We start from the raw sequence: 22,136 nt of genomic DNA, 5'->3' as shown, positions 1-22,136 counted from the left end.
AATAATGCTTAATAATAAAATGTTAGTTATTTTGTGTGCACATTTAAACATGTAACTTCCTGGGGACAGAAATGGCACCTATTCCGTAGAATGGCATTGAACCAAAAAATATATATATATAAGTAAATACAAGTTTGTCACTTCACCAGTGGGAAGCAGGGTCTTCCAGCTAGCATGTTGATGCAGCATTACTGAAGCTGGGTAGCACAAATCATATGAAATACTGTTACGCAGATGATACCAGTAGAATTAAATGAAGAGATTTAACTCAGAAATTTGCTTTTTATGGCTGTTTTGCAAGACTAGCAATGGTTCACCGCTGTGAAATGTTTGAAATCAATCAAACATCTAGGAATGCATTATTTATACAGGTTTTTTTTTTACCAGTATCTTTTCCACTGTATACTCTTTTTGCATTTTGGCTTTTTTCCATTTATCCTTTTTTATTCGCATTTTTCAAAAATGCACAAAAACATGGTGGATGGAAAACCTTTTATCATTATGTTTAACAGATGATCTAATACTGTTTCAGTATTCAATACTTTTCTGTGTTTTTGCTGTACTTAAGTTAGATCATAAGATACATATAGAACATATTTCAAACATCTTGCCCCAAAACCAAAAATCCTTCAGAAAACAGTTGTACTTCCTCACAGTATTTAAAGGGCAAAGTCGTGCTCTTGGTCAAACTGGCCATAAATAGTTTTCTTTGGTGAGTGAAAGAATAAGCGATGACATTATGAATAAAACAATATTAATTTATTCTTCAATTACTATATTCTCAAAATCCTGGATGTTACTTAGTTTATCTGAGCTAAAATCGATCACTAATTTCCGTATTCCTGTTGCCTTGGGTGTGAACTCCAGCTCAGCAATGGTACTCTCTTCAGGACCCACCGTCCCCACCCTGAGAGGAGAGATGAAGAGAAAATGTCTTTCACATTGTTCATAGGGAGTGTTGCTATATTTTGTTTTGCAATACTACAGCTCTGGAAAAATAAGAGACCACCTAAAATTATGAATTTATTTTATTTTACCAAATAGAAAAACTAATATAAATATAATCAAGAGGAAGATGGGTGATCACAAGCCATCAAACCAAGCTGAACTGCTTGAATTATTTTTGCATCAGGAGTAAAGGCATGAAGTCATCCAAAAGCAGTGTGTAAGACTGTTGGAGGAGAACATGCCAAGATGCATGAAAACTGTGATTAAAAAAACAGGGTTATTCCACCAAATATTGATTTCTGAACTCTTAAAACATTAGTTGAGGTCTGAAAGCTCTGCATCTTTTTTTGTTATTTCAGCCATTTCTCATTTTCATGCTCTAAATGAGATATTTTTATTTGGAATTTGGGAGAAATGTTGTCTGTAGTTTATTGAATAAAACAACAATGTTCATTTTACTCAAACATAAACCTATACATAGCAAAATCAGAGAAACTGATTCAGAAACTGAAGTGGTCTTTGAATTTTTTCCAGGAGCTGTAAATTGATTTGTTTCAAATACAGAGTATTGATTTTTTTACATGTAAAGATTTGTGTCAGACACTAGAGAGCAGTGTTGTTCAATACCACTGTTCTGATTGGATAAGTAGTAAACTTTTCTTTTACTAAGATTTTAAAACTATAATAGTCGTTTTATCACCATGACAAATTTTACCACCGCAACATATCCCCTTGAATAACGAGGATATTTTTGATACTATGATTCTGTGGTACAATATAGTATTGCAAATGAAAATGCTAAAATATATCGAAATACCAGTGTTTTGTCCCACTCCTAGTCTACATGAGTCATACAAAATCAAGTGTCTTCAGGACTTCGGGACAGGATTTTCTTATGATCTATAGGATAAGATTAGATAAGATCGACAGACAATAACTTCATGTGCACCTACTCTTTAGTGATGGGAGCTCCATCAGTGAGGTTGGCTCCATGTAAAGAGAAGACGCAGTTCTCCAGTGCTTCTGGTAGAGGATTCACCAGCAGGGCTTTAACAAGTAGTGTCTTGCCAACTTTGGGTTCCCCTTCAACCTGTAGAGGATCAATAGGTAACTCAAAAAGTGTGGATATATGTGCCCCTATGCTTCTATTAATTTAAACATTTTCCAAAATATTATGCAAGTGATATTTTTCCCAGATTTTCATTGCAAATGACAGTCAGTATAATGTTTCATTACCCATTAAAGTATAATTCCAATTTTATTGAACAAACCTCCCAATGATTATTTTCTAAACATTTTCTCAGTTCTAAAGAACAGATTTTTTTATTGCAGCGCTAGGAGGTCACATTCACTAAAATCAAAAGCTATTTTAATAAAAAACATCCTAACAGGTTTTCATACCTTGACCAAGGCATTTCATTGTTTCATACTTTTCTTTCCCATATTGCTTGAAACCTGTGGCCTCCTTAATAATGTGGAACAGTGCATATTATTATTATTTTATTATCACTGTGATCATTGGGAGGTTTCTTCAATAAAATTGGATTTATATTTTTAATAGGTCATGACTTTGCAATTAATAAAATTATACTGACTGTCATTTGCATTGACCATTTAGGAAAATCAGAAAAAAAAAAATGATTTGCTTAATATGGAACACGATGTAATGCAGGACCAGTTGTGTTACTGTGCAGTTTGTGAGTAATGAATGGTTCATACAAGGATGGTGATGGAGGGGCTGTCCAGCATCAGGGTCTTGGTTGCTCTGTAAAACTCCTTGGTCTCTACATCGACGAGGAGCGCCGCCAGTTTGATCATCCTGTCCTGAGTTATGGCTTTTCCGTATTCAGAATAAAGCAGCTGAAGAGTTGCCTTACCCCCTAGAGTACAAGATCAAAACAGGTGTAAACACACAGCAACTAATGGTGATACTTCAGTGTGAAACTGTCAGTTATATTTTACCCGTTTGGTTCTCATTGTTTAGTTAGGTTTTAACTCTGACTTTTCTCCAGTTACCATGCTAGCTAATGTAACAAGCTACCTATCGATCTATCTGGTCATTTCTTTAACGTGCAAAAACCATGGTGGGTAACTGTTTAAAAACATTTATTCTGAAAGAGCGTATTGGTAGCAAACCAGACAGCACACGTTTTTTTTTTTTTTTAGAAATCCGGTGTGAAATGCACTTGGGCTGTAGCGAAACACGAGTACAAACTCTTAAGTTGATGTTGATCTTTTGTCTTATATTCATGTTTTAATATCAAACCCAAATGGTTTCAGTCTACAGCAGAATTAAAGGGAGATCGGCCTCACTGTTCCAATTCTTTTGGAGGTGAATACATTTGTTTGTGCTTATTAGACTACTAATCGTGATTTAATTCCAAGATGGCAGCGCTGGGAGAACTATGACTATAAACAGTATATTTATTAGGCTATCTGTGTACTTTCTGTGCAAGTCCTCAATGTCTCGTTTTCAACATAAGGGCCCTCAGAATTCTACCAATGAAGTGTGGAGCTCCTTTGAGTTTATTAATGGTAAAAACATATTTCCAACAGTATTTCTTTGCATGGGCAACTCTATGCCTCTTGTTAGAAATTCGCCTTTCAGGAATCAGGATTCAGGAGTCAGGAGACAGCTTGAGAAATGACTTGAGTTTATTCTCGTGCAGACAGGAAATCTACACCGGCACAGCTTAGTTGGTTGTTGCTCCCTCTCTGTGTATCTGACTAGTCCATCTGACTTGTCTGTCTGTTACTGTCTGACTGACTTGTCTCTATCTAAGACTTTACATACAGTAGAAACTGTTTTGAACACAGCGGGGGAAGAAAGGGTAGGGGTTTATGGAGGAGTATGTGGGGGGTGTCATCATTGGGGGTGTAGATAAGGGTGAGGGACAAAAGGTTAGGATTGTATAGGGGAATAGGGGGGTTAAGGAGTGAGTCAGTATCTCTCAATGTTGAAAACTTAATAAAAGTACAATTTGTTGTTGACAGAATCTCTCACCCTATTGCTAAAAGCAGAGTATTTCAGAATGCTGGCGTTCTCCTTTAAGGCTAGTGTTGAGACTAGGAATGAAGAGCAGTACAACCAAAAGATTAAAGAACAGATGCTGGAGACCTGAGGCCCCATGTCAGTGACTGGTCTGGAGAATTGGTTCGACCAGTTGGTGTAGAATTTTGTTTCACTGTGTCCTAAATAATTTGCATATAGTTAAGAATCTTGATTTGTCATTTGCCATTTGACACTAAACCACGACTGGGTCATTATCATTATAACATTGTCTGTGTTGCAGTATAATTGTTTAAATGTTTAAAATTTACTCTAAATCAACAGATTATTACATAAATATAAAGTACTGATATCCCTCAATTAAAATATTTTTATATATATTTTATAGTTTCTTTGCCTGGTTTAACTAAATAATTATTTGAAGTGGACAAATGCATGCAAGTGAAAATAAAAAGTGGTTAGGCTGTGAATGTAAAACATGATTTCTGTGTTATCACTCAAAAATTAATTTTGAGGGTCAAAAAACACAGTATTTTAATAATGACCCAGCTACAAACCATGTCCTCTCCTAGAAAAGGAAATTGTATGAAATGTGACATTGTTTATATGTATGAAATGTGATATTGTGTATTTGTAATTATATTTGTTAATTCTTCAATAAAGCTTTATTTAAAAAAAAAAGAAAAAAGAAAAGTACTGTCACTTGCTGCTGTGTCACATGCTAGTGTGAACAAACAAACGGAAAGTTGACATTAGAAAGAAGTAATAGTTTATTACCTTCTGTTGGGGCCAGATTCATCTCTGCGAGTTCCGTCAGTCCACAGGTCTCCCCGAGTTTGCCGTTGTAGGTCACAGCCTGGGCGTAGAACATCAGTCTGCAGTTCTTCTTGGCGTCTGTGTTGTTTTTGACCTGTGCATACACTTCAAAATCACTTCCCACCATTGTGTTGGAGGAGAGTTTGATCTTCACGTGAACACCAGGCTCCTCCTCGTTCTGGATGAGCCGGTTTTGATGGCTGGCCTTCTCAAACACCTGCCTCTCCTCTTCCGAACCTGCAAAGGATTTGGACAAGGCCCTCAAGACATCTGAACTGAATAGGTATTGTCTGGTTTTGTGTGTGTGAGAAACTGGAAGAAATACATTAAAAAGAAAAGGGTGTGGACAATTTTCAAAGAATCCATAAATGCCAGATTTCCTATTTCCACCCGGGTTGACATCCTTCTAAAAAAGCTCCATTATCAGAAATGGAGCAAAATGCAATTGGTAATGCTTGATAGATAAAGGCAGCTTAGAGCCCAGAAAGACTACAAGTCAGATACTGAGGTGTATATAGTTCCTCTGAACAGGTAGGCACTGAGCTTTAGCTAAGTTAATTAACCTTAATAATGTAGTTCATTACAAGCTCTAGCAAGAAGTTAGCACCTGCTCCAGCTCCGTTTTATTGTTGTTTATTATCATTTTCTATATTTCTACCATTTCCATTAAAAAAAAACAATAGTTAACTTTATTTACATGGCCTAGTACTTAGTACTAAATAGTATAATCAACAAAATATTATTCGATTGATTCATGGCTGAATCAGAATTAGCAGTTCAGCACTGTGTTGTTCTCCTCCTCTGAATAGAAACTGTTTTATGGTTCTTACATCATGTTGTTTCACACAATTATGCATAAATTTATGAGATCTCACAGCCCCGCTCTCTGGCTGAACGTAGTACATGTAACAGCAGGCCAGAAAACAATAGGCATATTGAATAGGCGGGGATACTGTCACTCACGAGTTCTGACGATGCGGTGTGTTTTTACAGAGCACGCTCTCTAGATGAGCTTCATACCCCTCGAGCGTGCGCCACATATCATTTGAACACCAAAATTGGTCTGTGAGTTTTGTTACACAGCAAAGCATCCACCTTAACAGCTAGTAAAATTCCAGCGCTTAAAATAAACCTTCCTGTGACTGGGAGATCGCTAGTTAAAATCCCAATCATGCAGCTTGCCATCAGCTGCCATAGCCTATAGAGAGCATAGTTGGCTTTGCTCTCTCTGGGAGGGTAGATAGAGCTCTTTCCCCTCATCAGTCCAAAGGGTGATGACGATCAGCACAAGGCATCTGTGAGCTGATGTATCAGAACCGAGTCGCTGCGCTTTCCTCTAAGAGCACTGTAATGTTACTTGGCAATGCCGCATCAGCTGCAGTTCAAAAAGAGGCTGTGGCTGACTTCACATGTATTGGAGGAGGCATATGCTAGTCTTTACCCTCTTTGTGTTGTGGTATCACTAGTAATGGGGGATATAGAGCTGACTAGCAGTCAATGGCTGGGACAATTGGCCTAGCTAAATTGGCTAAAATTTTAAAATTAAAAAAATATATATAAAAAAGATGCCCCTCTGAGATACAGAGATCTGATTTTTTAGTTTTGCAGTCACATTGGTTTGCCAGAGACACTCTCAGCCCTATAAAAGTGCAATATATTTTGATAGATTTGCCAAAACACATGTAAAGGACTGTCTAAGCTCAGCTTTAAAATTCTTTAACTAACTATTTTTTTGGAAACCCTATAGAATTATGTGAACGTTTAAAACAGCAGAAGCATAAGTCAACTTTACCCTCTCCCGCATGTCTCCCTCACCTTCCGGGTATTTATAGAGGTGTGTGATGTTCTCCCTCTCGTCGCTGCCCACTGCTTTAGTGCTGATGCACTGACCCACCTCTGTGGTAGAGCCGCCTATTTTCACGTGTCTGCCGTCTCTCAGAGTGATGTACTCCACCACGTCCGCGTTCACCTCCGCAAACACGAACGGTGCATCAAACTTCACGCTCAGATCACCCTCCTTAATGGCTCTCACAGGAACTGGACCACAGCAGTAAACATCTGAAAGAGGAAAGAGAACATAGTGGAAGAGAATTGGAGTAGGTTTAAATGAAAAAAAAAAAAGACAAAATTCAGTGGAATGGAAGGAGAATTATTTGAATTAGGGGTGGGCAATATTATATCGTATATAATATATCGTGACACAGAAATATCATGATATTAAAAATTCATATCGTGATAATAGGGATGGTTTGTCTTAAAAGTAGTTCATTATAGTTTATATGCATGAAAATATACTGCAATATTTTTTTTGCTGCATTATATTATTTTATGCTATATTATTTATTTTGCCACATTATGATTATACTGTTATACTAGTATACTATACTCCTGAAATTAATTAATTATTTTTTTGTTTTCCTATATTGCCAAATATATCGTTATCGCACAAATACCGTCTATCGTGCTATTATTTTAGAGCCATATCGCCCACCCCTAATTTGAATTAAATAGAAGTAGAAGTAAATTGTTTCCAAATGTACATAGACACAAGTTGTAATCTGAGAAATTAACAACTGAGAGGCATAGGTTGCTTACAGAGACCTTTAGTTAGTTGGAATAGAGTCTGTATAATCTTTATAAAATATACCCAATGCCAAAAATCAGCAGGAGAAGTATAAATCCTTTTACAGACTTTTGTCTGTAAAGCAAGTAGTGATGGGGTCCATTCAATACCCCAACACCATTACCTGACTTAACTAATGGTTTAAAGGCTGAATGCAATCAAATCCTCCACAGCACCCACCCAGCAATATGTATTAAAAAAAATGTTGACAAAAAATAAGTATTGTTTTTTGAAACTACATTAATTATTAAAAATACATATTTTTGAAGTGGTTAAAAAGATGCTTACGTTGGGAAGCACTTTCTGTGTACAGATTTGTGTTACGCCCTCGCTATGTTTTCCTGTGTTTTCCCCATTTCCTAGTGTGTTTCTCTAGTACTTTTCCATCACATGTGTCTAATTTGTAGCTCCGCCCCTCGTTACCTGTCTCCCCAGGTGTTCATTGTTTCATGTTTAGTATAAATAGTACCTGTTAATCTACGTTTGCTGTCGGTCTTTGCACCTTCCCCTGTTGTTTTGTCACGTCATGTTATTGCTTTCTCTACGTTTCATATTTACTGCCTCTTGTAGTGATGGGCAGATGAAGCCTCATTGGGTGTATGGCACATTTCCCAAACTGTATCGACACTGTGTTGAAACTGTGTTGCTGTATCACTTAATGGCGACATCTGCTGGACTAAGAAAGTCATTGCAAGCAACTGCGCGAGGAAATGCATCGGTCACGTGGTTTTCCTTAAAATGATACGCGGTCTGACACAGGGGTTCGCCTTGTTTGCTCGGTGCATGCGCTGAAGTTTCAGTGTCGTCAGACCCATCGCTACCAAACGATACAGGAAGTGTATCGGTCACGTGGTTTTCCTTAACTTGATACGCGCACCGACACGGGGTTTCGCCTTGACAGCTCGGCGCATGTGTCGAGGTTTCAGGGTCGTCAGACCCATCACTAGCCTCTTGTTTATTGTCTTTCACGTTATTTCTAGTCACGTTCATTTCCTGTTCGTTTCTTTGTTTATTTTGTATATATTTTCGTATTTATCCTTTGTATATATATCCCTAGCCTTGTTTGTACTTATCTGTTTAGCTTAGCTCTGTGTTGGTTTTCCCTGTTTGTTTATGTATATATATTTATTCGTTATTCCCCTGTTTGTTTATTTGTTTATTTGTTATTTAATAAAGTCTGTCTTACCCGCGTTTACGTCCGCCTCCCATCTGCTCGCTCGTTACAATTTGGTTGAAAGTGAAGATAAAAAATGTCAGTTTTTAAGTTGCTGAAAACAAATCTTCACAAAAATGATTTTCAGCCACTTGGAATAAAGCCTTTTCAACTCCAACCTTCAGAAAATATGAACTCACATATGTAGGGCAGTAACGAATCGACAATGTCAATTATAAAATGTATCAACTCCAAACAAAGTGCTGCGGCTGCTCACTTACTTAGTTCACACTCAGATCAGTCACCAAAAGTGACCAAACACAACAGATTTTTCACATTTTTTCAATAAATATCAGAACATTTTATTTTTAATATCTTGTGGTTTTTTTTTAGAAGGTATTTATCCTCCTGAGCACCAGACTTTTGCTTGGTGTACTTTAATTTCTTCTAGCTATTTGGAATGACTAGGACCTAACCAGTATAAAAACTACAGTCTGTTTTTGTACAGTCACTTTTGTAAAGAAACAATGTCCTCATATGTGGACAGTATTATTTATTTATTTTTCTATTGTAGCTTCCTATTATTGCTAAAATATGACAAATATGCACACCAAAATTGATGAGAATTTTTACCGGGCGTGTGTATCTGTTTGGACTGGCTGTAGAAACTTTTGACTGGGATTCCCACCCTCTTGTTTTTTTAATCAGTCGAGTGTAATGTTGTCATGTTACCACTAAATGGTATTAGCAGTGTCTCCATATGTCCATAATGTCTCCACATTTTTAAAAAATGAAGTATCATAGACCAGAAAAGCAGTAATATGATGTCCCCATATGAGGATGCAGGGTCTCAAGAGCTTTGGAGGGCCGGATTAATTGTTGAATAATTGACTAACCAGAAAAATAATCGATAGAGTAGTTGAATACCTAAATAATTATTAATTGCAGCCCTGTACATAAGCAGCCACTCCAAAAACGTGTAGTCTTTACACCTTTCACCTCCATCCACCCTCTCGCCTTCCCAGAAGAGTAGGTACAAAAGTGACTTACAGACCATGAAGCCTTGCATGAGTTACCTTCACTCTTCTCCTGTGGCGTGGGGTCACTGGCCTGCCAACCCTCATAGCCAAGCTTCAGGTCTGGACGGGTCATCCAGCTCTCCACCCACACATGAAAGTTCCTGCACACCATCAGCAGAAGTGATTTAAAGAACTACATCAAACTAATATTTTACGGATGAACAGGATCATTTCTACATATTAAGTTAAAATTCTCCACAGTTGGATTTGAGTAGTTCTAGAGAAATGTGAGATACTTTTGGTTACCATATGGAGTCGTCACCAAGATCCTCAGCAAACTCGTCATAGTAACGCTCGATCAGCAGGTTGCTGTTCGTGTCGTGAGCTGATCCGTAGTTGGTGACCACTCTGCATGGGATTCCCAGAGCCCGAGACACTTCACAAATCAGAAAGAGAAGCATTAAGATCAGGGGTCAGGGATATCTTGCCTTCAACTTCGGGCTGCATGATATATAGTTAAAGCATTGTCATTGCAATGCGTGCGTGCATGTGTAATAGTCACATCACAGGACGTGTGATGTCACTTGAGAAAAGTAAATCAAACACGTCATATTGCAGTGTTTTGATTCTTGACACAAGAAGTAGATACACAGTGATGTCTCTGTGTCTCTGTGTCTGTGTGAGTGATAGGCTGCTGCTGCCTAAGAAGCATGAGGGGGAGGGGGAGCAAGGGGGGGGGCAGAAGCTAACAAGAGGTAACTTCATGGCCTCCATCCACATGGCTGGGCACGTGCTTGTAAACGAACATTGTAAAAGAACATTTGCAATGTAATTTGTTTTGCAATATCGTGCAGCCCTACTTCAACTTGATTATTACCTTGAGAAATGGCTTGGGAATGCCCACACCTGTGTTATCTAGTGAAAAAGGTTCACTGGCCAGCATGCTCTTGGAAAGATTATGTGAATTATGGAAGGTAAAGGACTTTCCGTTTCTTGGAAGTCTTGGAAGTTGTGTGGGCATTTAACATTTCTCAATCCACAATGTCACATGTACACTAGGAATATGTCATAGACGCCATTACCACCCACAGTGGACAGAGCAGTGGTAATAGTGGTAATGATCTTGACACATTCGAATTCCATCAAAAGTTTGTAATTACATTTTGTAGCAATCTCTGAACCTACCTGTGCACGCAACTGCAGCAAAAACCCAACACTGTCCGTATTCCACTGCTGTGCAGTTCTGGTTGTACCACTGTCGTAAAATGGAGCAGCTGTCCTTCCATGCAGTTGGCCTGACCCCATCCGTATAGTCCCCAGACCAGTTCCCAACCAGCACACCCTTATCGTCCTGACTGTTGATCTGATAGAAAAAAAGTAAACAGATACAGTGGTGTGAAAAAGTGTTTGCCCCTTCATGAATTCTTATTTTTTTGCATGTTTGTCACTATAAAATGTTTCAGATCATCAAATCTAAACCCAAATCCATAAACCTAATAACTGGTTGAGACACCCTTAGCAGCAACAACTGCAATCAAACGCTTGCAGCAACTTGCAATTTATTTTTTTACAGTGCTGTGGAGGAATTTTGCTTCACTCTTCTTTGCTATATGCTGTAATTCCATCACATTGTAGATTTTTCTAGCATGAACCACATTTTTTAAGTTCATGCCACAGCATCTCAATAGGATTCATAGCAGAACTTTGACTGGGCCACTCCAAAGTCTCCACAGAGTTCACTTCACTTACTGGTGTGTTTTGGATCGTTGTCCTGCTGCAGAACCCAAGTTCGATTCAGCCTGAGTTCACAAACAGATAGCCGGAGATTCACCTTCAGGACTTTTTTGTAGACAGCGGAATTTATGGTTCCTTATATCACAGCTTCAAGTCTTCCTGAAGCAGCAAAACAGCCCCAGACCATCACACTACCACCACCATGTTTTACAGTAGGTATGATGTTTTGTCTTGTTAGTTCACAGAGTATTTTTCCAAAATCCTTAGGAGTTTTTTTAAGGCAAATTTGAGACAAGCCTTAGTGTTCTTTTTGCTCAGCAGTGATTTTTGTCTTGGCACTCTGCTATGCAGGTTATTTTTGCCCAGTTTCTGTCTTATGGTGGAGTCATGAACACTGACCATAACTGAGGTGAGAGGGGCCTGCAGTTGTTTGGATGTTATTGTGAGGTATTTTGTGACCTCTTGGATGAGTTGTCGCTGCTCTTTTGTGGTGATATTGGTTTGCAGGCTACTCCTGGGAAGGTTCACCACTGTTCCACATTTTTAACATTTGTGGAGAGTAGGGATTCCCAACACTTAGGAAATGGCTTTATAACCCTTTCCAGACTGATAGATCTCAATTACTTTCTTTCTAATTTGTTCCTGAATTTCTTTAGATCTCGGCATACCTTTTGGTCAACTTTGCTTTTTTAGGCAGGTCTTATTTGAGTGCGTTTTTAATTGAGGACAGGTGTGGCAATATTCAAGCCTGGGTGTGGCTAGAGAAATTGAACTCAGGTGTGATAAACCACAGTTATGTTTTATCTCAGGAACAATTACTTTTTCACACAGGGACATGTAGGTTCGGATTTTTTTTTCTGCCTTAATAATAAAAACCTTCATTTAAAAACTGCATGTTGTGTTCCCTCATGTTGTTTTGACTAATATTTAAATGTGTCTGATGGTCTGAAACATTTAAGAGTGACAAAAATGCAAAAAAAAAAAAAAAAAGAAATCATAAAAGGAGCAAACATTTTTACACACTATTGTATGTTTGTCATCTTATTTGTGCTTCCTGTTCGGGGTTGAATTCAGGTTGAGAATGTACTTGGAATCACTGAGCACAAGATAGGAATGCCCACTGAACAGAATGCCAGTTTACGGTATCACAGCTTTTGACCAATTGCAACAACCTGTTGAATTTCAATCTATAAGTGCGATTTTAACACCCCTGAGGTTGAATGATGTTCAGTATACAGAGTTATTTGAGAGACTTAAATATTTCAGTGGTATAAATGAACCCAAATAAATGAATAAAATGCCGTGCTCCATAGAGACTTCATTAAACTCCACACATTTATATTACTGAACTGAACTGGACCTTGGAGGAAGGCCAAAACGTCACCTGGTCTAAGGAGGACTTTTGTCTCGCCTGTCTAAGTATGTTAAATAACACTTAAAATATAAATATATTTCCCATATCATAGTTTTGCACAGGTAGATGCAAATTAATGATATTTAGTCAAAAACAGTCAAAAAACACATCAGTTATTAGTGAGGGCTAGATTGATTTGAAGAGTTATTTTTGTATTTTAATAAATACAATTATAATTTTAATTTTTTATATTTACTCTGATATTAAAGTTTTTTTTAATAATGAGAAAAATATCTAAAAAGCAAAAAGAGCTGCTTTATGAGAAAAATATGAGAAAAATATCTAAAAAGCAAAAAGAGCTACTGTGTGGTAAATATGCGCCTAATATTTGGCAACCAAGAATGTTCAGCCATAAATGGCAATAAAAGCACTTTTAGTGTTCAGCTGGATAAATAAAAAAAGAACAAAAATCTCTAATATTAGGATTTTTTAAAGCACCAACGGCATATCAGAGCACTGCTGTGTACAAGGTAGCAGGTAGTGAGGAAGAGAGCCAGCAGGGAGAGCTGACAAACATCTGCTTTAAGTTATAAGATTTTTACTCTCCATTTGCCCAAAATTAAACTAAATAAAGCAATTAACATCACTTATAACGCTTGGTATCAATTTACTCAGTTTCCCACTTCTGGCTGAAAGATACAAGCTGTACAGGGCTAGGATAGTAACACTAGCTAACTAGGTAACTATCTTTTTTAGCCTTTGTTTGTTTACTAAAAGACTAGCTGCCTTTCTATGTGTAAATTCACGTGACTCACATGTGACTTCAGTACTGTAGCACTGCTGAGGTAGATTTATGACTGAAGTTTTCCTGCTGAGGTAAATATATTGGGATTTGTTTAGGTTTCTGCTGGGATATTAAGTGTTCAATATATATTTACTTTGCCATTTTGTTGTGCAAGTTTGGTTTTATTTGGTTTTGACCAAGAATTTCAATGTTGGTGCATCTCTGCTTTGTAGGAACAGAAGAAAAGACTACTCACCATGGCACTGATGACACGAGAAACGTACACTGGGCTCCTCCTGTCGGAGCAGTCCTGGGCTGGGTCCTGCAAATGCTGAAGGCTTTTATCCAGAATCTTCAGACAGATGTCCAGCATATCAGGCTCAAACTGGAGAAGAATTAACAGATGTTAGTGTGAGTGTGTTTGTGTGCTGCTGTATGTGTTTCTGCTTTGTCTTTTTTGATATGAGATGAGTAGTCACCTGTCCAAAAGTCCATGGTAGCACTGTGATGCGTTTAGGTTTCCCACGATAAATCAGCCCATCCTGGGACAGGACATACTCCTGCCTCTCAGCCTCGTTCACCAAATACACTGAATCTCCTGTAACAAGCCGTTTATGGATCAAGTATGAGAATTAAACTGGAGAATTAAAAACTAATATTTCAGGGAAAAAAAAAACATATATACAGCTCTAGAAAAATAAGAGACCGCCTAATGATGGTGTTTTTCTTTGATTTTACCAAATTGAAAACCTCCAAAATATAATCAAGAGGAAGATGGATGATCAGAAGCCATCAAACCACCATGCTGAATTGCTTGAATTTTTGGAGCAGGAGTAAAGGCATAAAGTTATCCAAAAGCAGTGTGTAAGACTGGTGGAGGAGAACATGATGCCAAGATGCATGGAAACTGTGATTAAAAACCAGGGTTATTCCACCAAATATTGATTTCTGAACTCTTTATAATAAGGTTTTTTTTTGCATTCTTTTAGGTCTTTTTTGTTATATCAGCCATTTTTCATTTTCTGTAAATAAATGCTCTAATTGACAATGTTTTTATTTGGAATTTGGGAGAAATGCTGTCTGTAGTTTCTAGAATAAAACAGAAAACTAGAATTAATCATTTTACTCAAATATATACCTATAAATAGCAAAATCAGAGAAACTGATTCAGAAACTGAAGTGGTCTCTTAATTATTATTTACAGAGCTGTATAATAAAGATGACAGTCACTGTGAAGTAAATACATATCTTACTTTTGCACCAGGGGTTGAAGAGCAGTACAAACTGACCCAGACTGACTCCACCGGCCTGGTCCAGGGTCAGCTGGTACAGTCCGATGGGAGCGTTGGGGTTACTGCACACGGTAAGTGCTACAGTATTCTCAGACGTCACCTCTGCGGTCGCACTCCAGCGGACCTTCGAAATCACCTTACTGAGTCCAAATTTTACAGCCGTGTCAGCTTCCTCTGAGGGTGCAGGACCTAGGAAGGTTACATATTACAGTTTGACCATATTTTACTCTGATTTTTAGTTTATAACCAATTCTGCTTTTTGAATGTCAAAGTTTTTTATAGACAAGCCTTCCTGCGACTTCCTGGAGACTAAGGAAAGCATATCTTCCACCTCCATGTCCTACAGAGAGACATTAGAAAGCATCTTGAACACCTGCATACCGTCTGATTTGAAATTAAAACATGATTTCCCGCAAAATAAGACTCTTAGCTTTATAAAGGGAAATGGATGTGTTTGTTAGCAGCTCATATGTGGAGCATCTTTTGCTGGAGTGGAGAAACAAGAAACAGCTGGTCTGAAGTTCATGCTCAGGTCGAGGAGGAGAAAAGAGGCCAGGCAGTTTGCTTTTGCTGTTTTTTGCAGCTGTAGCTGCACAGCGGCACCAAGAGATGTGTGGGTACGAGAGAGAAGCACGTAGTGCATGCATAAAAGAAAAACGATGCATGAATTCAAATTTGACCGGTCACATTCGTGTCACATGTCCATGGATCCGATACGTATCTGATTTAGGAACACATATGGAAGAAATCAGATCTGAGTCAATTGCAATTTGAGCCTGGTGATTATATTTGCTATGCTCTTTTTTGATTATATTAATCTTGTGGACTGATTCTTAGGTTATACAAATAATCTTACGTTTTGTTTTGATTTGTTTGCAGCAATTTGCTTGACACTTGATAGCATGAAGAACCGTCCGAAGAGCAGCTGATGTATAGCAAAAATTACTGTTATTTGCCTGAACCATGCAGGTTAGGCTGAATGTGTTTCATATTTGGCAACCGGAGAGTTGGCAAAAGCATCATTGGCCAATTGCTATTGTATACTCGGAATCCGGGCGTCGGCACAAGTACCTCTGGCTGACTACCCCATTATACTGTCAAAATGGAAGTGTTGCCACATGCAGCACTATGCCCAGATGTGAACCAATAATTTGGGCCAGAAGTGGAGCTGGATTCAAACTGGATTCAGTCTGATGCAACTCAGAAACAGCATGTGGAATTCAGCTTGGAAATGAAAATGAAAACATGCCATATGCTGCTCAAAATTGAGGTTTAAGCTGGCCATGCTCTTTTTCCCTAGGAGATTGTAGCTTCTAGGAGATACTTTTGCCCCAAATTTGTACTTCAGAAGCATTCGACAAAAGGAGCCACAAAAAAAACAGCTAACAGGTTAAGTGGAAAGGCAGGAGTGTGTATAAAGAGTGTGTGTTTACAGAAGTCACATAACTGTCCTGAGGCTTTATACACACAGTCTTGCTGTTAGAGTCCAGAAACAGGTGGGTTAAGGTTGTGGGGTTGGCTGTGCCCACTTTCCTCTGTCCAAGTGTGTCACAGAGCAGAGAGTGTGCATAGATTCTACACCAGCTGCCCTTCAGAGTTACACCAGTGACTGGCTAATCCATGATGTAAATCATTATAAAATACTCAATATGACACACACTCTTACTTGCACTGAATTATGCAAGAATGCACAAGTATTTTTATAAATAGAACAACCCCTGACAACCTACTGGTAGAAACTACAGCCCGCAGTAATAAATGGCAACCTGCTATTAATAAAGTACAGCCTCATACTGTTTATAACCTACAGCATACTGCTATAATAAACCACAGGCTACTGTTAATAAACTATAGCCGGATGCTAATAAATAAAAGCCTCCTGTTAATAAGCTTCAATTTATTAAACTACAGACTACTGTTAGACTTTTTTTTATTATCAATACTTTATTTTTAAAATAGTGCAGAATAAATAATACAAATATACCAAAGATACATACCTGCACAGGCATGTGTAAAAATACACTACACTACAATTACCCCTAATCCCCAAGGTAGAAGATGAGCTACCTGTAGGGGTGGGTGATGTACATGTGGAACTGAGTGAGGTACATGTAGGGGAAGGTGAGGATCCTGTAGGAGTGTGTAAGGTAAATGTAGGGGTACCTGTAGGTGATATACATGTTGAACTGGGCGCGGTACCTGTAGGTGAAGGTGAGGTACCTGTGGCTGTAGGAATGGGTAAGGGACATGAGGGAGTGGATGAGGTACCTGTAGGGGAAGGTAAGATTCAAGTGGAACTGGGTGAGGTACCTATAGGGTAGGTGAGGTACCTATGGCTGAGGAATGGGTAAGAGACCTGAGAAAATGGATGGAGGTACCTGTGGAAGAGGTTAAGAGACCTGTACGAGTGGATGAGGTACCTGTATGAGAAGGTGAGGTACCTGTGGCTGTAGGAATGGGTAAGGGGAATGTGGGAGAGGGTGAGGTACCTGTAGGTGTGGGTGAGGTACCTGTAGGTGTAAGTGAGAAACCTGTGGGTGTGGTATCTGTGGGTATAGGTGAGGTACCTGTAGGTGTGGGTGAGGTACCTGTAGGTGTAAGTGAGAAACCTGTGGGTGTGGGTGTGGTATCTGTGGGTATAGGTGAGGTACCTGTAGGTGTGGGTGAGGTACCTGTAGGTGTAAGTGAGAAACATGTGGGTGAGGTACCTGTAGGTGTGGGTGAGGTACCTGTGGGTGTGGGTGAGGTACCTGTAAGTGTGGGTGAGGTACCTGTAGGTGTAAGTGAGAAACCTGTGGGTGTGGGTGTGGTATCTGTGGGTATAGGTGAGGTACCTGTAGGTGTGGGTGAGGTACCTGTAGGTGTAAGTGAGAAACATGTGGGTGAGGTACCTGTGGGTGTGGGTGAGGTACCTGTGGGTGTGGGTGAGGTACCTGTAGGTGTAAGTGAGAAACCTGTGGGTGTGGGTGAGGTATCTGTGGGTATAGGTGAGGTACCTGTAGGTGTGGGTGAGGTACCTGTAGGTGTAAGTGAGAAACCTGTGGGTGTGGGTGTGGTATCTGTGGGTATAGGTGAGGTACCTGTAGGTGTGGGTGAGGTACCTGTAGGTGTAAGTGAGAAACATGTGGGTGAGGTACCTGTAGGTGTGGGTGAGGTACCTGTGGGTGTAAGTGAGAAACCTGTGGGTGTGGGTGAGGTATCTGTGGGTATAGGTGAGGTACCTGTGGGTATAGGTGAGGTACCTGTGGGTGTGGGTGAGGTACCTGTGGGTATAGGTGAGGTACCTGTGGGTGTAAAAGTGGGTAATGTACCTGTAGGTGTAGGTGAGGTACCTGTGGGTATAGGTGAGGTACCTGTGGGTGTGGGTGAGGTACCTGTGGGTATAGGTGAGGTACCTGTAGGTGTGGGTGAGGTTCCTGTGGGTGTGGGTGAGGTACCTGTAGGTGTGGGTGACGTACATGTGGGTGTAAAAGTGAGTGAGGTACCTGTAGTGGCGATCAGTCTGATGTTAAGTCCGTTGTTAAGTGCAGCGCTGGGTCGTAAGTGAAGGATGATAGTGAAAGGTTGACCTCTCCTCACGATAAGCCTGGTTACTCCATTCAGATCAGTCTGATGTTCGGTGTTGTTCACCTTGCAGGACAGATCAACACGCTCTAGATCCACAGCTGGCACACCTGAGGGGCACGAACCAAACATTACAGCACGCAAACAGTGTGCTGCAGCCATGAAAATAGGAATTCTGGCAATTTGCTGAACAGGTAATCACTAAGCTTCAGTAAGGCTACTGACCATAGCTAGGTAATTAACCACCACCAGTTCTGTTGTAAAAAAAATGGGCATTTTGGACATTGTAACATTTATAATCACTGATCAGCTACACATTAAGCTTCGTTGTCACTTGTCTAACTGGCAATTTGTGTCAATCTGGCAACCCTTGTGAGCTTCATGCCTGGGGAGAAGCAGGTGGGGCAGAACACTTCAGTCTCCAGTGTTTAGAAATTGGACTCCTGTAGCTATTTCACCCTCTCGCTCTCATCTTTGGGAAAAACTAAGAGACCACTAAAAAATTATGAGTTTCTTTGATTTTACCAAATTGAAAACCTTTGGAATATAATCAAGAGGAAGATGGATCACAAGCCATCAAACCAAGCTGAACTGCTTGAATTTTTGCACCAGGAGCGGCATAAAGTTATCCAAAAGCAGTGTGTAAGACTGGTGGAGGAGAACATGCCAAGATGCATGAGAACTGTGATTAAAAACCAGAGTTATTCCACCAAATATTGATTTCTGAACTCTTAAAACTTTATGAATATGAACTTGTTTTCTTTGCATTATTTGAGGTCTGAAAGCTCTGCACCTTTTTTTGTTATTTCAGACATTTCTCATTTTCTCCAAATAAATGCTCTAAATGACAATAGTTTTATTTGGAGTTTGGGAAAAATGTTGTCCGTAGTTTATAGAATAAAACAAAAATGTCAATTTTACTCAAAAAGATATCTATAAATAGCAAAATCAGAGAAACTGATTCAGAAACTGAAGTATATATATATACAGTGCCCTCCATAATTATTGGCACCCCTGGTTAAGATGTGTTCTTTAGCTTCTCATAAATTGAGTTTTGTTCAAAATAATATAGGACCACGATGGAAAAAAAGAGTAAAATACAACCTTTAACTCAAGTGAATTTATTCAGTAGGAAAAAAATCCCACATTAAGAAATAATTATTTAACATCAAATCATGTGTGCCACAATTATTAGCACCCCTGATGTTAATACTTTGTACAACCCCCTTTTGCCAACAAAACAGCACCTAATCTTCTCCTGTAATGTTTCACAAGATGGGAGAATACAGAAAGAGGGATCTTTGACCATTCCTCTTTGCACATTCTCTCTAAATCATCCAACGACCTGGGTCCTCTCCTCTGCACTCTCCTCTTCAGCTCACCCCACAGGTTTTCAATGGGGTTGAGGTCTGGGGACTGAGATGGCCATGGGAGGAGCTTGATTCTGTGTGCGGTGAACCATTTCTGTGTAGATTTGGCCACATGTTTAGGGTCATTATCTTGCTGAAAGACCCAGTGACGACCCATCTTCAGCTTTCGGGCAGAAGCCACCAGATTTTGTTTTAAAATGTCCTGGTATTTTAGAGCATTCATGATGCCATGCACCCTAACAAGGTTCCCAGGGCCTTTGGAAGAGAAACAGGCCCACAGCATCACTGATCCCCCGCCGTATTTCACAGTGGGCATGAGGTGCTTTTCTGCATACTCAGCTCTTGTGTTACGCCAGACCCACTTAGAGCATTTGTTGCCAAAAAGCTCTATCTTTGTTTCATCTGACCAAAGCACACGGTCCCAGTTGAAGTCCCAGTACCGCTTAGCAAACTCCAAACGTTTGCGTTTATGATTGTGAGTGAGAAATGGTTTCTTCCGTGCATGCCTCCCAAACAGCTTGTTGGCATGTAGATAGCGCCTGATGGTTGTTTTGGAGACTTTGTGACCCCAAGAAGCTACCATTTGTTGCAATCCTGTAACAGTGAGCTTTGGAGAACTTTTTATTTCTCTTATCATCCTCCTCACTGTGCGTGGTGGCAAAATAAACTTGCGTCCTCGTCCAGGCTTGTTTACCACTGTTCCAGTTGTTTTAAACTTCTTAATAATTCCTCTGACAGTAGATATGGACAGGTGTAGGCGAGTAGCGATTTTCTTGTAGCCATTGCCTGACTTGTGAAGGTCAACACACATCTGCCTCACTTGAATGGTATGTTCCTTTGTCTTTCCCATGTTGAAAATAAATGGCCTCTGTGTCACGTCATATTTATACCCCAGGGAAACAGGAAGTTGTGAATTACTAATTAAATGTTCCTACATACTCTGATCAACTTCGTAAACTACTGTAGAAGTGACAGAAATACTTTTATTAAATTTATTTCCTAAGAATTGTTAGGGGTGCCAATAATTGTGGAACAGGTGATTTTATGAAGAATAATTATTTCTTATTCAGGGATTTTATTTCCCCCTTAAAATTTACTTGAGTTAAAGGTTGGACTTTACTTTTTTTTTCCCATCGTGGTCCTATATTATTTTGAACAAAACTCAATTTATGAGAAGCTAAAGAACACATCTTAACCAGGGGTGCCAATAATTATGGAGGGCACTGTATATATATCTATATGGTACAAAGTCAAATGATTGCAGCATGAATGGATGTAATTTCCTACATAGTATACTAATTAAACCTTGTTTGCTTTAATAACAGTTTTGTAAGTTGGAATCGATGCATATTTGGTAAAGGAACATAGACATTAGCCAAAGATTAATATAAATGAATCATGTTTATTTAAAGGTATATTGCAGATACTCTATCAGTGCACCCTTCATCATTCTTTGGCATTATATGTATGAAAAATGTCAGTCTTACCTTGATCCATGCTCTCGGTTTGCAACTGGGACTCTGCATGTGTGGAAATGGATCAGCGTTCCGTGACTTATGGCGTTCTGCTGGGGTCACTACAAGGATATTTCAGGCATGGCTAATATTACTGCAGCATACCACCTGTGTACAGTTTTATTTTTGGCAGTTCCTTCTCACCAGAAGACGCTGCTACCATGTGCGCACATCATATTACAGTATACATTACTCCATTATTCTGTACTGTAGATCTAATACACCTTACTTCTTTTTCAAAAATCCTGGTTAACTTGAACTATACCTGCAGCTTTACTGTACTTGTAGCTTTACTATACCTGCAGCTTTACTGTACTTGTAGCTTTACTATACCTGCAGCTTTACTATACCTGCAGCTTTACTGTATCTGTAGCTTTACTATACCTGCAGCTTTACTATACCTGCAGCTTTACTGTACTTGTAGCTTTACTATACCTGCAGCTTTACTATACCTGCAGCTTTACTGTACTTGTAGCTTTACTGTACCTGCAGCTTTACTGTATCTGTAGCTTTACTATACCTGCAGCTTTACTATACCTGCAGCTTTACTGTACTTGTAGCTTTACTATACCTGCAGCTTTACTATACCTGCAGCTTTACTATACCTGTAGCTTTACTATACCTGCAGCTTTACTGTACCTGCAGCTTTACTGTATCTGTAGCTTTACTATACCTGCAGCTTTACTGTACTTGTAGCTTTACTATACCTGCAGCTTTACTATACCTGTAGCTTTACTATACCTGCAGCTTTACTATACCTGCAGCTTTACTATACCTGCAGCTTTACTGTACTTGTAGCTTTACTATACCTGCAGCTTTACTGTATCTGTAGCTTTACTATACCTGCAGCTTTACTGTATCTGTAGCTTTACTATACCTGCAGCTTTACTATACCTGCAGCTTTACTATACCTGTAGCTTTACTATACCTGCAGCTTTACTATACCTGTAGCTTT

General features: G+C 39.2%; 1 protein-coding gene across 1 annotated transcript; it reads right to left on the bottom strand.

Moving 5' to 3' along the window:
• Positions 1-737: 737 nt before the first annotated feature.
• On the bottom strand, positions 738-21,237 carry LOC103031113 (protein-glutamine gamma-glutamyltransferase 2). The gene is made up of 13 exons (XM_022668584.2): positions 21,155-21,237; positions 18,219-18,407; positions 14,695-14,922; positions 13,921-14,039; positions 13,698-13,826; positions 10,755-10,932; positions 9,876-10,005; positions 9,627-9,730; positions 6,590-6,832; positions 4,736-5,011; positions 2,668-2,828; positions 1,902-2,038; positions 738-907 (listed from the first exon to the last, which is right to left on the bottom strand). Exons 1-13 carry the CDS (start codon positions 21,162-21,164, stop codon positions 760-762), a joined length of 2,052 nt encoding a protein of 683 aa, XP_022524305.2. The 5' UTR covers positions 21,165-21,237; the 3' UTR covers positions 738-759.
• Between the last annotated feature and the right edge of the window lie 899 nt (positions 21,238-22,136).

The sequence above is a fragment of the Astyanax mexicanus genome, chromosome 13 (genome assembly GCF_023375975.1).
Source record: "Astyanax mexicanus isolate ESR-SI-001 chromosome 13, AstMex3_surface, whole genome shotgun sequence".
In the NCBI taxonomy this organism is placed as follows: Eukaryota; Metazoa; Chordata; class Actinopteri; order Characiformes; family Acestrorhamphidae; genus Astyanax; species Astyanax mexicanus.
The sequence above is the reverse complement of the archived record's forward strand: the minus strand, read 5'-3'. Positions and strand labels throughout refer to the sequence as shown.